The sequence below is a fragment of the Mesoplodon densirostris genome, chromosome 14, assembly GCF_025265405.1.
Source record: "Mesoplodon densirostris isolate mMesDen1 chromosome 14, mMesDen1 primary haplotype, whole genome shotgun sequence".
Classification (NCBI taxonomy): Eukaryota; Metazoa; Chordata; class Mammalia; order Artiodactyla; family Ziphiidae; genus Mesoplodon; species Mesoplodon densirostris.
In genome coordinates, this window is record NC_082674.1 from 51,127,501 (window position 1) to 51,145,618 (window position 18,118).

Here is an 18,118-nt window from a genome sequence, read left to right on the forward strand (position 1 = left end):
TGCCCATGCTTATTGCTCCAAAGCTGGACCCAAAGGGCTCTCTGCTTTGGTGACTGTGTTTGAACCCCCACTGAAAATATTCCAGTAGCTTCTCTCTGCCACCCTTCTCCCCCTTTCTCCACCGCCCCAGCCTCAGTTTTCCTGGAGTTGATCTTACCCGAAATGTAGGTATTATCAAGGAAGTGGGAAAGAGGAGGAGAGGGAAGGGAGAAAACCTCAGGTACTATCCCCAATTCCTTGACTCTCTTACCCATGGGACCTGCTCAGAAATGTGCCACATTTTAACGTTTGTTAGAAAGAACAGGATGCAAAGCTGCACAGAACCCACATTCACGACCATCTGTATGAACCACAGGTCTGCAGTCCTGACCAATTCCATCTGACACTAATGTTACTCTACATGAGTAGAGTTCAATGAGGGTTGATATGGGATGTGACAGAGTAAATCAGAATTAGATTAAAAACAAAAGTTTAGAAACCGATGCTACACTGCAGAGCAAATGGGACTTGAAGGCCAAATTTCCCCTAACTGCCTTCAAGTCATTTTCCCTATTAGAGCGTTTGCCTGCCACCCCTCTGCTGGCAATGCCGCAGTCACATCAGAAAGTAGAGTGGAATGCATATAGGAAGGCTTGAGACATTCCTCTTTAGATACAATACCTATATATTTAATATATAGCAATTAACTTCTGGTCAGGAGTCTGCAGGCAGCAAGCTGCCCCAAGCAGATAGTGGAGGAGGGGGCCCGGAGCTGGGACAAGCACAAAAGACAGGTCCAACAACAATGCCTGCTGTCAGCAGCTGAATTATTTTTATACAGGAATTTTTATCTCTATTGTACAAACAAGTACGTGTCTGTGCAGACTTGTTAAGCAATCCACTTGTATGTAGAATAAGATTTTTTTTTCTTTCTTGCTACCAGTCACACAGCTCTAAGATCAGAAGAAATACATAGTCTTTGAAGCTGCTCAAATGTTTTAGTTAAAAGGACAGCAGTTGTTTTCAAAGATCCAAGAGTATCTTTATCAGAATTAAATTTTTCCTTATTGATTTTTTCCCCTTAACATAACAAAAACATAACGTGAGAAGGTTACAATTTATTATTAAAATTTTTCTCAGTCTTTAAATCGTTCTTCAGTAGCTAGTGTTCACTTTTAAATGTAAAAGAATAATTTTTTTTAATCTTAGAATGGGATGGAGTAGGAGAGAGAAACTCATGAAATTTAAAATTTAACATTGGTTAATGCATTGTTTTAACTATGAACTCAAAGACTTGGGAGAGGGGGCTAAAATAAGCAGTAAATGGCTCATTGTAAGCTGCCCCAAAACGTAAATAAATCACGAAATCATGGTATCCCCTGAGTCGGTAAAAGGAAATGCTTCAGATTTTTTTTTTTTTTTTTGACCCAAAGAGAAACTCCATATTTAAAACCTAAAAAGCAGACGTGGCATGTAGTACCCTGTGCTCCAGCTAAGGTAAGAATCCAAGCTACACCTTATTTCCCTAAAAATTGACAGATGTGATTTTTTTTCTGCAGCTTTTTATGCATCATTACGTATCAAGAAGATGAACTGATGAATATAAATGTAAATGCCCCGATGCTTAGCAAAAGGCTTCCCTGTGTTTTTTAGAAAGTTCCAAAATAAAATAGAAAGTGGAGAAAGGGGGGACACCACAGCACCTGTGTTCTTTTTGAAAGCACCTTTGCAGGTTTCACAATAATTCCATTCTTCATTTTAATGGTAGTTTTTAATCCGTGGACTCACCTCTATCAAAAACTAAAATCAAATTGTAGGTGTAATTGTTCATTGCCAATGCTAACAACAGCAAAGATACAAACAGAAACTCATTGTGAGTGACCACAGGTCCCCAGGTATCCCCTTCACCAACATGCCTGCTCCAGGTCCCCACTGGGAATTCCCTGGCGGGGCCGATTAAATTCTGAATAACAGGCTGAGAACCCTATCTGGAAAAGGGTGTGCACGGAGTCTTCTCGCCTCTTTTAGAGGAAGTTTAAACCTAATCATCTCACCTTCAGTGGGTATAATTTGCTGTTTAGCACACCAAGAACTTGGTATTTTAGCTATCTAAAGAGATCAAAAAGAAAAAAGGAGGGCAGAGTGGGAGCAAGCTGTGGCCTGGCCTGGCCCCTGTGCAGGGTGCTAGCTCAGAGCAGCAACCTGTGCAGGTAAGACTTCCAGCGGCATTGCATCAGATCCGATCACATCAGTCTCCAGGGTGAACCGAGAGGTGAAACGCTCCGGTGCCCTGTCTGCAAACTTCTCATTCGCCAGTTCTTGGCAGCTTATTTTTCCGAGTGTTTTGTTTCAGGAAACGTGTGTATTTTTCTTTGTATGTTTTGTGGATTTACCACAACTGGTTCTGACAGCTGTTGATACTCTTAAATGAACACATTATAAAAATCCTCTTTAAAACCTCAAGCAACAGTGGACTCAAAAATAATGGTAAAATATTTTAATGGAGTTCCAGTTGAGAGTTGGTTAAAAAAAAAAAGTACAAATGAACATACAGAAGTCCTTTAAGTTAGCGCTAGATTTAAACTGAATGTCTGTGTGTGCGCGTGTGCGTGTGTGTGTTTAATGGGGAAAGAGGGGTGTTGCAAATCACCACAAATATTTACACTGTACTCCCTTTGTTCAAATCACATACTTTTAACAGGAAAACCTGGAACTGTGGCTATTTAAAATTTTAAATATTCAAATGCCTGTAATTAACCATATGAAACAAATTATGTCGCATTTCTCCATACCAGAACATGCAAAAAAATTCGGGTGGGGGATTGGGAGGTGGCAGAGTCGGGGAGACAACTCCAAGAGGAGGAAAGGATGATGTTTTCATTTTGCTATAGATCAAAGGAGAACAAGAATGGAAACTGTGGCATATCCAGCATTTTTACATCGCTGTCTTTCACACTGGGCTATCTAAGTTTACACAATTCCCCAGACTAGCTGCATACTAAGCTGGCTGTGTACAGCTTTATTATGGTGCGCTGGTGGAAGAAGCATTAATATTCCAGCTCCGCATCTGACAGGGCATTTACATGCGCCCATCTGAGCGGCACCTGAGAGATCTTCCAAGGTGCAGTAGCTGTGCGCCTATTGTAAAGGCAAATGAAGCTCACCTATTCCCTGCTGGGGTCAGAAGTGACCTCACCACCCCCCGTGCCTCAAATCCTTCCCTTGCCAACCTAACTCAATGCCATCGCAGAATGACGAATGAGCTCAGAAATAGACCCTAAGTTACTAACCCTGCTAAGAACAGCAAAAGCCTTTGCTGAAATGTTTTAAAAATGCATAGGGAGTGCAGCTGGCCAGTAAAAAGCAGAGAGACAAATTCCAGTGAACCCAATATGGAATACGTTACATTCTAAAACTGATTAGAAATACAGTCTGATGTTTACTGGCTTCAAATTGAGTTTGGCATCAAGCATACTAGCTTTAATAATGCTGGCATTTTTTTATTATTATTTTAAATCTGCCTTTGGTCTTTAGGAGCACATGTGGAGAGCTCAAGCATTCTTATTCGTCAGGTTACATTTCCTAGAAATTAAGTTTGTGACAGAAAATGACTCTACTAGCAATAATATGGTCCGTGCTCAAATTAATTAGGTCATTGTTGTAAAAACTACATGGCAAATTACAAAGGTAAATTTACTGATATTGGCCAGAGCTCTAACCCCTGGGAGTAAAAGGGAGAAGCAGTTTAAGGATGCTTATTTACCTGGGTAGGAGGACAGAACAGAGGAGGGAGGGATACGATGCCAATTTTCTATTGGTATTACAAATAAAAATACTAGTCATTATCCATTAAATTATATAGTCTGAATATATTTTATGAACTTTATTAATATCCTCCAAATTGACACATAAAATTAAAACCTGTTCGATTTGAGATAGTGTTAAAAATGGGCCCTAAGTTTAAATCTTTTTTCTTAATCCTTGTAATAACAACACTGCTGACATAACCATGACCCAAATGAAATCTGAACAAGCAGAAAGGTACTAAAGATCCTTGGTGATTAAATCTCTTGCTAAAAAAGTGGCAAGGTGCCAGGCTGGGTCCAGTTTGATGCTAAGTGACTTTTATTGCACAAAGCTGGTACTACTGTATGTAAAAACAGACTTGGGCTTCGGGTAAATTTTGTCAAATGATTTCTTTGTGCAATAAGGGTGTGAACAGAGCAACCAGAGTAGATTAAATTAACATCAAGTGACGCAATCTCGGTGCATCTCCCTAGCTGTGCTACTTCAGTTAAATTTCATATTTTCCCCGCAAACGAAAGCCGAACTTTCTTCTTTTTTTCACTGACTAGTGTACAAGGCCACCATTCACCTATTCTCCTTTTTGAAATACTTTCACTAAGAAATCACAAAATTCTGAAAAATGCTTCCCTAGGATTTGCACGTTTGTTATATACTTCAATTTAGTACCCCCCCCCACATTAGCCAAACTGCACTAAGGCTGCAGTGTGACAATAATGATTTTCCAGGATTCTAAAATGTGCCATTTAATATGCATCCAATTCACCTCTTCCCTGAGCTTAAAGTTTGCTGTCCTGACGCTGCCTGCACGTGTCTATACTCACTTGCATTTTCCAGCCCATGGGCAGCTCCACAATTAAATGCCACATTCACCAGGAGAAAGGTGTGCAAAACAGATTTCAGGTCCTTTAAAAGTAAAAGACACAACTTGCAATACAACGAGGAATTGGGTGATTTGAGAAATTACAGCACTGTTTTTTAAGCTTTCATAGAATAAACACAGAGAATGGGAGGGAAACTTTCCCCCTCTCCTCCTGTTCTTGAAGTGAATACATATTTGTGTTTCCAATAGAAGGCCATTTTTACATTAACTGTCTGTAACAGCAGGAGACAGAAAAACTAACACAATCTCCACATCACACACAGGATGATCTTCATATCACATGGCCCTATTCTCAAAACTATTTATAAAAGACAACTAGGAAAATGCACAATGCATCTTTTCTGTGTCACGGAAAGGGTAACATCGGAAGAACTTTGGGATCTTTGGGATCTTCCACATTGTAGATTTTTTTTTCTTTTTGGCTTGCCGAAGTAAATTTAGCAGCCATGGGGGCCACTGCGTTTAATTAAGCTTTCAAAAGTCCTCTGACAATGCCAACAATTGTAAGACACTTCTGCAGCTCAATCATGCAATCGCTGTGACAGTTCTATTTACAATTTGTCTTAGAAAGAGTTTCTCTCACATTGTACTTTGACAAAACATCCAAGCTGCCAGTTCACAACCTTTCTCTGTCTTATTTACAAATACATCTTGTATATAGGACTCCCAGTCTCATGAACATGAGCCTTTGGGTAATGGTCCCACAAACACAGGCTCCCAGTGAAAATCCTAGGTATTTATTAGGAAACAATATTCTTTAGTCTCTGGATGTGAAGGTTAAATAAATTGTTCACCAGTAAACTGGGGTTTTGTTTGTTTGTTTGTTTTAGCTGCCATGCTAAAAATTCACTTCAGAAGTCAGTGGTTTTTATTCAGAATCACACAAATAAAGAGAAATGAAAAATAAGAGGTTATAATAGGATACTATAATTTATAGTCTCATTTACAATTATACCATAAAGTACATCTTCCAGTTCAGTCTGAGATAAGAAAGAATTCAAATGGGTACAAAAAGAAAAGGAAAGTTGAGTTTCTAAATTCTAAAAAGCATGAGTATGTTATACTTGATTTACCTTTAAGTAACATGCTTATATATTTCTGGATTGAATTAGTATTTCTCCTCTCACAGAGCTTCTGTCTTACATATTATTATCTGGGTATGAGGTGTATTGTCTAGGCAAATAATTTTTCAGTGCCCTGATATCAGTGTCTATGTTCATGATTTTAAAGAGGAAAAATGTTATATATCAATAGCAAGAGACTTCACTACACTTTACAGGACTAATCATATTTTCTCCCATTCTCTCAAAAAGCTAACTTTATGACAGCCCAACCCTAATTTAAAGATTTCTATGTGCAATAGCCAAAACCTCAAAGCTGACACTGTGGGATAATATTTTTTGGCCTTTTCTGTAAGTGAACAGCAGCTCCACAGTCACTAATCTTCAATGAATATTTCCCCCCTCATAAAATATGAGTCTAGAAAACAAAACAAAACCCTAATTAAAAGCCCTGACTGCCAGTCAAAGGCTGCTGATATCTGATGGTAGATATCTGACACATAACATTGATGAACTGGGCCCTGCACAATATAACCTGCCCATTTCCAGTTAAATTAGTACTACTTCAGTGGTCTCAGTGGATCACAATCACACAATATTTTGAATAAAATGAAAAAAAAAACGGATCAACATATACGTGTGTATTCAACCAGGTAAAAATCATCCTTTCTAAAAAATACTCGGCTTTGAGAGGCCTATGTACAGCCAAAACCCACACCATCTTACTGAAGTTTTAAAGAACACTCAATCTCCTATGTGAAAGCCCCAAATTCTAAGCTTTATTTATCTCAGGAAGAAGATCTGTCACTGTTTGATTCCAGCTTCCTGCCTATAAAACAGCATAGAGCACACAGTAAGCTCACATCCAACTTACATCACTTTAATAAGGCCTTTCCTACACAGCGCATTTAAATAACTACCTTTTATATGGTTGCCAAGCATATTCTTCTAGAGATTCATCAATGTATCTCTTTCCTAATACAGAGCATTGCTTCTCCTTTCTTTTTGTGACACAATTAAAATATCTACTGAATGATTACTCTTATTGTTTCCTTCCTCACTGTAAAAAGAAAAGCAGACTTGGAGTTGTGAAGACGTGCTCTAGGGAAATGGGCTGGGAATACACAGCCGTCTTCCAGAACTTTGCTTCAGAGGCACCTAAGGGCCAGGGCATCTTAATTTATGTGCGATGGCAGAATGTTAATTTCACCATAGGAAACTCCTTAATTCATTACCGTGAATTATGAAAAGTCGTGACTCTAGTTACTGACATCTCGCTTTGCGATGTGACCACGCTATTTATGTTCAGCCAATTCCAGGGTGGGAACAGGTGATTAAACACAATGAAAGGAATCAAGACTTTGTAATTATTCGTGAGTGAAAGGTTTACCTCACCTGGGTCGCAGCACTGGTGCACCCATTGAATATCTTAGATAGCTTAGGTAGCTCTTCATCTCAGTGTAATTACTTAGCATTAGCCCTATAAAATATATTTTAAATGTGCTTTTTGGGGGGTTTCTTTGAGCTCTCTTACTGCACTAGTCCTTAAAAAAAAAAAGAACCTTTATGACAACCAGAGTTAAGGAAAATATCTCTTCTTCCCTACGTAGATTTACAACTGAGACAGCAAAAAGCCTTCACTATAGAGCCTCCCCCAGCTTTTAGATTCCTCCTCTAAGTACAGAGGCACAGAATTTTCAAGCTGGTTAATCTGAGACTGAATAACCTATTTGGGACCTCAGTAAGAAGTGTGGTTTTAATTCTTGCTTGACAGACACTGTGTTTTGTCTTTTAAACGAGCAGCTCGATATGTAAATACGATGTTACATCACGCAAGTGTTACTCCATATTTGGTGATTTAGAAAGGCTTTGGATCTCCTAAGACGACAAATCCCCTTCCGCTTGCTCTTGCTTCATTAATCATGCCTTACACTTCTGTTCATTTTCCTTCTAGTCACAAGACAGCACATGGAAATGGTCATTGCCATATCCTGCTGGGGGGCAGGGAGGGGTGGATAAAATCTTAACCTGCATGTCATATAAGCTACATGTGGTAGATTCGAGAAAAATATTTTGTGAATGCACCTTCCCTGGCAGCAGATTTCTCATTTCACTAAAGGAAAAGTATGAGTATTGTTGCAGACAGCAGTAAAAAAAAAAAAAAGAAGAAGAAAAAAGAAAAAATGCCATGTTTGATTTTAATGATCAAATTCCAGAGTGGGGGAGGAGAAATACTACGACATTTAATCCCCTCTGGACTACTGACCCACTACAGTTCAGCTCTTTGGTCAAACTAGGTTGAAGGGACAAGTTCCAATGAATCAATTGATTGTATGCACTACCCTTCCTAAAACTGAACAAACCGTCTGCCTTTTGGGGGCAGCAGCAGGGGAAATAGAGGGGAGCGACCAACCGACAGGCATGCCGGTTTTGTTACCACAGAATCTGCATTCACTTCATCTTGTACATTAAATCACCGTTGTTTCATTTTTAAAAATGTTTTAAGGGTCGCTGTACAGTGTTGTTGTTTATCACTTAGAGAAGGGATTTAAGTCCCTCTGTTAGCCATTAATTCCTTTTCCCTTGAGCTGTTGAGAAACCCACACCCCTAGCTACCTTTCTGCTAAAATTAACCAAAGGAAGCAGAGCTGTTCAATGTGTGTATATATTTTTCCAAGAGAATTTTTACATTACGTTATAGCAGAAACAGTGGAAGTCTGGACTGGACATTTGTAAGGGTGACATGTGGTTGTGTAAACCACAAACAAAATCAAGATACATCTGTCAAAACCACATCAGAGACGAGAGAGAGCACAGAGAAGCATTTATCATTTAGCTGAGGAGGCAGGCTGCAGGGAGCAGCCGTTCCTGTCAAACCAACCTTTTGAAATTTCCAACATGCCCTTAAACTTTTCGAGTAAGCATGTCTGTGCGCTTCAGCAACTGCCCTCTCTACTCTGGCCTGGCCAGTCGAAAATGGCATCTTAAAGTCAAGGTCACGGTGTCATCCCACCACGGGGCTGTGTTTAATTACAGCCCCATACGGGCTGACAGCCAATATGGATCCAAGGCTAGCCCTGAAACTCAGTTAACTCTTTCCAGCCCCTCCAAAATGCCCTTCCAGCCCACCCAACTTCATGGAAGCATCGAGAACAAACGGCACCCCTAGTGAGGTCTGATCAGGTATTCTGACTCAAACAGGTCACTGGCCAAACTACAAATGCCTATACGCCACTTTGCCTCTGACTTGTCACCAAGGCTGGAAATGGACCTTGGAAACTGGGCTAGGTGTAGTAAGGTTCAACACTTAAAAATGAGAAGGGGAGAGAAAAGGAAAGAAATTCAGAATCAGCAGATCCAGAGAGAGGGTATCAGGTGTGTGTAACCTATTCTGCCTACATCTGACTCGGTGAAGTGGAAAATATTTATTTTTGTGTGTTCTGGACATAAGCAATAGGAATGATTATTTTAACATTACAGGGCTGTCATGGACAGTCACATGGAGAAATACAGAAAGCACTTCACCACTCCTTAGTGCTTGGCTACAGCGCCTCCGAAAATGAAAAGAAAACATGCAAACAGCTTTTCTCCTTGCTTCTCATTTACCTGCTATGTGTTCCTGTTTGGGGCAAATTCCTCTAGATGACGTTGATAAACAATCGTCATCCTCTGGCGTGACCTGGATGCCAACCTCCACGGGATTGGATGCTTTTTTCATCTCGATTGGTGAAGGGGAAGGTGGCTTATCCACAGCTTTTTCTAAGCAGAGGCTGCCATTGCATTGTTTCCGTTTGTGCTCGATAAAAATAAGAATGTCCCCCAATGGGAAGTTCATCTGGCACTGCCCACACGTGAGGAGGTCATGGTCCCCTTCTGGAGCTCCCAAAGGGCCGTGGTCTGGTTCATCATCTGTAAGAATGGCTTCAAGAGGTTCGGCTGTGGTTGAAGAAACAAAAGCACAATTATTAGAGTGCCAGAAAGGAGAGAATACGGGGAAATACATTCTCAACCCCATCCCATCCCAGCACATTATGTAAAGGGTTTCTAGCCTCCTCCATTTAATGCCCAGAAAAATGTGAGTGTCTAAAATGTACACGGATGTGGAAACTGTCAACAAGAAAGCAAATTTATCAATGAGGCAAATCATCATATATTTAAAGAAAACTGCCTGACTTGCATACTTCCAGAGAAAACACACATACATACACACATACACACACACACACACACACACACACACACACCCCAAATGTGTCTGGTCTGTAAGTTTAGAAAGAATGTGACTGTTAAATAAATAGTTAACGCAGAAACATAAAGTAAGCTTAAATAATAACTACTCCCCAAAAAACTGGTAAAAACATGGATTGAAACCAAATTTATTTCTTTTTCATATAGAGTAAGTTGTCTATTGTGCCCAAGAATAAAAGGAGAGGTGAATAAACACACACACACACACACACACCCTTTGTGTGTGAACATATAAACTCTAAATATACAGAGACATGGCTTCATAAATTAGAAAGCTACTACATCACACAGAAAATGTGCCACATTTACACTGCCGTAATAAGAAAAAGACTGCATTCACCTGTGAAACAGATCTAAATAATAATCATAACGCAGCATAATTCACACTGCCAAAAACCTTTCTGATCTCACTCTCAGCAGTGCCACAAAATCAAAGAAATACCAAATTCACTGGCAATTCTTCTCAGACACATTAGCTAAATGGGATACTTTCGAGTACTTAAGAAAATAAGCCAATTAGTCATTTTTTCATTCTGAAGAAAGGAATGTCTAAAATATTCTAAACATGTTTGCAGTTGGTGGCCCCCATCACGTAAAAATCAGAATGGTCAAGCAAACGCGACATTTCAGATCAAGGCTGAGAAGTCCTTTCTTTAGACTTGAAATACTTTGCCTAATGTTGTCAAAGTTGTCTAATTTTCTGAATGAGCTCCAGAACGCTTCATTATGGGACTATTTCTGCACACATAATCACCAGTGGATGGTATAACAAGGTAGATATGTCTTTCATTCCTGCTTCTTTTTTTTTTTAACCGTGCACCAAAATACTCCAGCATCTATTTGAACAGCTTCTATCATTTTTTAAACTTCCAAAGGGGAAAAGAGAGTTGGTAAGTCTCTGCTCCTGAAACCTTATGCTTACTCTATCACACACACACAAAATTACAAAATACGAAACATATCCAGGATGCTGCCAGTTAATAAAACTGAAGCAGAAAATGTACAAGTCTTAAACAGTTAATCAGTCTGACCTTCTTTAGCAAGCTGCCAATTTCACATTTAATGAACTTAAAGCCACAGAGAATCAAAAAATAGATTTTAATTTGAGTGTAGAATATTGGAACAGATTTTGATAAAGTGCAAAAATCCAGTGAACTCAGGTTAAATTTATTTCAACCCTATCCAGACTGAATATTGAGGGGGAAGATCTGGAGTAACTCCCAGATGTGCTGGGTGAAATAATATTGAGAGAGCCCTGCCTAGCTGCACCTGTGCTCAAGTAGGACATGTCATAATTTCTAGCCTCTGGTACTCCTCCTAATTTAACATAAGGTCACCACAGGAATATGAAGGTTATATTCCTACTAATAAAGACAGCAAAGTAAGCACTTATATTTCTTTGCCCAACATACTGACCAAAAGATAAATACACATGCATACTTTTCAAATAAAAGGAGACAAACAGAAAGCTTTTGCATTGTGCTTCTATGTCATTTTTCTCATATTTGCTTTCATTGTGACCAAGTGAGGAACTGAATAAGGAAGTCATTCTCCAAGATCCCTCCTATGTGAATTAAGAATTTTAAGTACACATTAACAAATGTGGCTTTTGTTGTTGTTGTTCAGCATTAACTACAAATTCTGAGGTTTACAGAGTGAAGAAAGACTCAGGAAAAATCCTTCATTTTATTAAAGTTAGTAGTACATAGAACCTTTGCATAAAAACATGTTTTTAAACTCCACCGTTAAGATTTGTTTTTTATTCCCAAGCCCTGACACATTTCTGAAAATGGAAATATTATTTGGGAGCAAAAGGAGATATTCCCCTAGTTATCAAACAGTTAAAGGTAATGTGGTACAAAACAGACTTGGTTAAAGTCTTCTAAATGTAGTGACTGAACTGATTTACAATCAAAACCAGGAAATGAAGTGGTAATTCAGAGGTTGCTGATTACACCTCCACATTTCACCTAATTAATTTTATAGGAGGCAAAGTTCTTGAAAATAACAAGATGATCAAATGTACAGATATAAAACCTATAACCTCAACATTTTCTATGCTCTTAACATAAATTATTGCTAATTAACAAGAATTATATCCTAATGTATGAAATACGGTTAACATCAGGCTCCCTGCTAAACATTTGGCTAGTGATGTTCAGAGAAATACCAAAATGTTTTATCATTGCTACTATATTATTAAAAATCAGACGAAGTGGGGCACAAAGAAAATATGAAAATACAATTCTCTTGCTGTAGTCTACTGATTTGCATTGACATCTTTTCTCAGTGGCAATCAACATTTCCTTTCTGGGCTCTGATAATTTCTCTGTATTTTAATGCAAATTCCCCTTTCCCTAAAAACATTCCTAACCTCAGCCATTTTACCCCCTCCCTCAATTCAATTCCATCCTCCTTCCCTCCCACACAACCACCGTTTCTAAGCTCCGGCCTAAGCTCTGGCTACAAAGCGGGGAGTCCAGGATTGAAGTGGAAAGGAGTGGGCAAATAATCATAATAATTAGCCGCGAATTCTCTACAAGGGGAAAAAGAAATTGAAAATAAAATGCTTCTGCGTTCAAACAGCAAGACTGACTGAAACGTCTCAATGCCCCAGCGGCTGACTGAGATCTCCTTCCTCTCTCTGCAGTTGCAAAAGAATAAATTAAAAAAAAAAAAAAAAAAAAAAAAAAAGCCTTAGAAGAAATGTAGGGAAGGAGGAAGGAGCTAGCGAAACGAGGGCTGCTGGGGAGGGGGAGGGGGAGGGGGAAAGAGCGCTCTGCCTTCAAGTTTGCTTTCCAAGTCCTTCCCTTTGATTGTCTTAACAGGGTAAGGAAGCAAACCGAGGCTGAAATGCTGAGAGAAAAAGCAAAGAAACAAAAGCGAAGGCAGGGGCGACAGGCCGGGGGCAGGGGGCCCGGCGGGGGTGGGCAGTGCGGAAAGTGAAGTTGGGCGCCGGGACTCTGAGGCACAAAGCGAGCAGCGTGCTGGCCGCAGGCTCCGGCCGCGCTCGCTGGGAACACGTGCAGCGGCTGCCGCGGGGCCGTGGGGCCGGGAACCCGGGGCGGGAGGCGGCGGGCAGCCTGGGGACCCGATTGCTGCCTCCACGGCGGTCCTGCCTGGCCGCGGGGTGACGACGGTTCCCCAGGACCACCAGTTGGAGAACTGGGAAGTGAGGCTTGGAAAACTCGGCAGGTTAACCTGGTGCTGTCTCGGTATCAACGCACACACCAAAAGCGCGGGTCCTGAAATTCATTCTGCGTCCAGAGGCTCACACTTTTTACTTTGAGGGATCTCTGCAAATGCGTTTCTCCCGCAATTCCCGGCACCGGTGTGCGCAGCGCGGCGGCGGCGGCTGCGGTTATTCATTATTAATGACGCCGCTTGCCCGCATCATTATGATGATAACTATTACTATTGTTGTGATTTCGGGCTTCAAGGCGAGAGCTGCAGGAGGCGGACGAGCCGGGGGGGGGGGGGTCGGGCTGCAGAGCAGCCCTGCAAGCCCGCTGTGGCCGCCTCGGTCCGCCCTTTGCATGGGGGTGAGGGGGTGGAAGAAGTGAACCTGGAGACTAAGTGCAAACTTGCAGGATCCCGCCCTTTGGCCTTGCCCCGAAGCCGGAGAGCGCGCACTCCCCTTTCCTCCCTACCAAAAATGCCCGCCCGAAAGAGAACGAAAACTGCACCCCGCTCCACTCCCGGAGCCCGGGGGTGTCGGCCGCGCGCTTCTCTGCAGCCCTGGCAAGAAGCATTTTTAAAGTCAAAATGAAGAACAAAGACATAAGGGGTGATGGGAGGGAGGGGGGAGAAAGGGAATTCTGCCTAACCGTCCGTTTCCCCCACCCCCACCCTCGCAAAGCTCTTCCCTCCCGGCCGAGAAATGCAGAGCGGGGGTGGGGGAGGCTCTGGTACAGGTTCAAGTTCGCTGAGCTTTCTTGATCTTGTTCTGCCTCCTAGCGACCGAATGGCTCAGCCAGCCCAAGAAGCGGAGGATGGGGGCGGGGAGGGGAAGGGGGTCCTGAAGACCGGAATGGCTCCCGCTCCCTCCTGCGCACCCAGAAAATTAGACCACCGCACGCCCTTCAAACTGGTTCCTCAACGCTAAGCCAGCCGAGACCCGGCGAGAGGGGGATAACCCACCCAGCCTGGAATATCTCCGGATGGGCCCAGGGTGGGTGGGGGACGGGGGAGCAGCCCGGACTGCACGCCTCAGTCCGTCCTTGGAGCCCCCGATGCATCCTTCCGAAGAAGGGCCCAGCTTTCCCGAGTGCTGCGAACACTGCCCTTCCTTCCCGCCGGTACCTGGCCGGGCTGTAACTTCACACCGCCGCGCGCCGCGTCTGCTCCGCATCCGGCGCGGCCGGGGGAGTGGGGGGCGGGGGAGAGCGGCGAGGGAGGGATGCGCGGGGGTGGGGAGAGGGAGGGCCCCGCAACGTGCCCGGGCGGGGGAGCTTTCGAAGTGTGTGACAAGTTCCAGGGCCCAGTGAAAAATTCAATTCCCTCTGCGCACCCCCCTCAAACACACACACCCCTTTAAAAAATACAGAACTGGGTATAGGGTGGTCCTTTAAAATTGCAGCAAAAATTAAAATAAGGGTCATGAATGAGGAGGGGGAAGGAGGTGGGCCCTCTCATTCCTTTCTTTCCCTTGCAGCCAAACTTTCCTAAGTGCCCACCGCCTGCCTTTCCAGGCGCATTCTGTTAGCCAGGAGACAGCAACCCACTTACCCACCCACCCCCACCCCCAATATAGACTCACAAGGGCCCCCTGACCGACACAGGCCCGTGGTAGAGGACAAGAACTCAAGGGAGGGGTGCGTGGAGTCCCAGGGTCGAACACTCCCCAAAACCATACTCGAACATATTACTCCCGTACCACCTACCACCCACCCCCACCTGGCTTGGCCGCGCTCAGGAGCTGGGGGCTGGTGGCCTGTCCCGGTGGGAGGGGGGCAGGGAAAGCACGTGGTGACCTCTCCGCCGTCCCGAGCTGGGGGCTAGAGGCGTCGGGGGTAGGGGGCGGACAGAACTCGCTTTTACGGCTGCTCTGCAGAATAAAAATGCTTTGCAAAGCCGAGTTTCTCCCCAGCCGATTTCGCAGTAGGGTTGGCAGGGAGGAGGTCTGGGCATTATGCTGGGGGGTCAGAGAGGACCCTCGACCCGGCTGGCGCTGAGTCGCTGCACGGCCTGCTGCTGTGCCAGCGGGCGGGCGGCGGGCGCCGGGTGGGCGATCCCGGGCGGGGCGGGGGCGCGGCGAGGCCCGGCGAGGCCCCGGCGAGGCCCCGGCGAGGCCCGGCCGCAGCCGCCGCCCGCTCCCGGGCTGCCGCGCAGCGCTCGGTCCTCTGTCTGTTTGTTGGCAGGAGGCTCCCGCACACGCGGTGCTTGTAAACATTCAGACACGAGATTTTTCCCAATCAAAATCCACTTCCACTTTTTTTGAAAATCTTCCAAAAAATAGTAAGAGGAGGGAGTTCCTCGCTCCCTCTCTGTGCCGCCGGCGCTCTAAGTTTGCAACTAAAGAGGTTTTGGTGAAGGAGATAATTGTATTTTATCCCCTCTATTAGAGACTGTGAGATTTTTGCTGGGAGGGGGGCGATGGGGGAGTCAAAGAGGAGAGCGTGGCAGAAAACGGCCGGCGGAGCGTTAGGCTTCTGTTTTGGGGCAAGAAATTTTGCCCTATTTTATTTATTTTATTTTATTTTATTTTTCACGTTTTCTCGCCGCCACTGAGGTTCGGCCGGGAGGGGCGGGCAGCGGCAACCCGGGCGGCAGCGGCCAGAGCGCCCTCTCTCCCTCTCCCGCTCGCCCCCGTCCCTTGCCCCTGCCCTTCGGCGGCGGCGGCGGCGGCGGCGGCGCGGGAGGGCAAGCGCGAGGAGCCGGCACAAAAGGCAGCGGGACAAACACCCACCTCGGGCCGGAACAAAAGACGGCAGCGCCGGCCGCTGCTCCCGTCCTTCCCGGTTGCCCAAGCTCTCCCTGCCGCCGCGGTCCCTCTCCAGACTCGGGAGACTCCAGAGCGCCGGGGGCCCCCTCCCACAATCCCACTTTCTCACTATTGTGGAGATGACTACTTTCCTCCCGGTGCACACTTGACCGTGAGCGCGCTGATGTCCGAGGGCCAGTCTCACCTCTTTTCTCCCTGGGAATTGTTTTTTTTAGACTTGGGCTCCCCACCCCCCCGTTTCTCTTCCTACGGTGAGTGGAAGCAACCCCCCTTTTCCCTTCAGTTCCCTCCCTTAGGTTTGCAAGAGAGTTGTTAGCATCCACAGCATTGTCCATTATTTTGCAAAACTGGAGGGGAAATCATTGCATTCCTTTTCGAAAAGCGAAATAAAGCAGAGGAAAGCAGGAAAGAGGAGCAGTCAAATTGTTGTAAAATTAAATAAAATTAAAAGGTTCGTGCTATCCCAAAAGTGTACATACGGCTATGGTTCGGGATGGGATGAGATTGGGTTTTTTTTTTCCCCCTCTCCCTTTAATCTCTTTTATCCCGACGCTCGGAGGTTTTTTCTCGTGAAAAAAAAAATTTAATGCATGCACACACCCCTCTCTCCCCCTCTCTCTTGCTTCTCGTCCTGCGCGCTCTTGTGATTATTAATAATTATTATTACTATTATTGGGTTACTTACGCGAGAATTCCCGTTTGCTTAAGTGCTGGGGTTTGCCTTGCTTGCGGCGAGACATGGTGGACTGCGGGGCGGGCGGCGGCGGCGGCGGCGGCGGCGGGCGGACGACGGCTCGGTTCACATCGGGAGAGCCGGGTTAGAAAGAAGGAGACTCCAGAGAAAATATCTTCATCAGTGCCTTTTGACATCCAAAATAAATTAGAAATAATACAAAGATGGCGCAGGGAAGATGAATTGTGGGAGAGCCGTCATGGCTTTTTTTTTTTTTTAAGCAAAAAAAAAAAGAGAGAGAGAGAGAGGAGAGATAGAGGGGGAGAGAGAGAGAAAGAGAGAGAGATGAAAAAAATGGCAAAAGCCCCCCTGAGCTGCAAGTTCAAGTGCGGACGTGACGTCCCTGCGAACTTGAACGTCAGGAGTCTGGATGGACAGAGACACACAAAACATGGGCAGGGCGAGCAGGAGAGAAGGGGAGGAGGGAAGGGGAAGCTCACACCAATGGACACACATCAGGGGCTGGACATGAAAAAGAGACCAGGACAAGCCAATGGCCAGTGCGGGGCGGGGGAGGTGCGGGGCGGGGGGCTCCGCAGACGCCAGACGCGGCCCCCGTGGGAGGGGCGGGCCGAGGGGAGGGGGCGCTGGGGCCGCGAGCTCACCAGTGGCCGCAGCAAGCGCCGAGGCAGCGGCGTGGCCGGGAGAGAAGAAAGGGGTGGCGGGGGCGGAGGGGGTGGGGAGCAAGACGTGCGCCCTGCTCCCCACCCCCGCACGCGGACTCTAAAATGAAAGATTATTTAAAATTTTTAAAACAAAACAAACAAACAAACAAAAACCAGAGTGTACGGGGAGGCTGCAGGGGCCGGGGAAGCGCGGGCGGAGGGAAGCCAGGTAGAGTTGCTCCCGGACACCCTGCTGCGTGCGCACACCCACTTCCCCTCTCCGCCGCCGCCGCGCTCGCACCCCGCGTGCGGACGCCGGGGGCCGAAGCAAAAGCCCTGAGGCCGCGGCTGCGCTCGGGAAACTTTGCCCGAGGAGAGAATGGCAAAGAAAAATCACCCGAAGTTGAGAGCTGAGCCTCCAACTTACAGCTACGCGGCAGGCAAGGGGAGGCGGGAAGGAGCGCGCGGCGAAGCAGAGTCCAGCTCAAGTTTGGAGGGTTGCGGGTCCGGAAGGGCAGCGCCGGGGCCTCCGGGAGCCCGGGCGGCCTGGAGAGAGGGGGTAAGGGCGAGGGAAGCGGTGCAGACCAGGGCCGAAGGGCCGGGAGGGCGCCCCCCAGGCCAAGCAGGGGGGCCGGGGATCTGAACGTCCCGACAAACGATAGGGTCTGAATGCAACTGGGAGCAGGGAGTCGAGGCTCTCAACGGTCGCGGAAAGGGAGAGAAAGGCCGAGGAATAAAAAACAGGGAGCCGGACTCGGGGCAGGTTCCAGCCCCGGGAGTGGAGTGCCCGGACCCAGGGCGAGGGAGGCGCCGAGGCGTCCACCTCAACGGAGCTGCTGCCGGCCAGAGGACAAAGCCCGG

General features: G+C 45.5%; 1 protein-coding gene across 10 annotated transcripts in view; it reads right to left on the reverse strand.

Moving 5' to 3' along the window:
* BCL11A (BCL11 transcription factor A) overlaps positions 1-16,789 on the reverse strand; it is a 97,113-nt gene extending 80,324 nt beyond the window's left edge. For 8 of the 10 annotated variants that reach the window (XM_060117242.1, XM_060117237.1, XM_060117241.1 and 5 more), the window contains exons 1-2: positions 16,605-16,659; positions 9,334-9,663 (exon numbers count right to left, since the gene is read on the reverse strand). In XM_060117242.1, the coding sequence (XP_059973225.1) occupies positions 9,334-9,663; positions 16,605-16,659 (385 nt within the window). Of the gene's footprint in view, positions 1-9,333; positions 9,664-16,604 lie in introns of those variants that run through there. The other 2 variants (XM_060117235.1, XM_060117239.1) reach the window with 2 other exon arrangements.
* Positions 16,790-18,118: the final 1,329 nt, after the last annotated feature.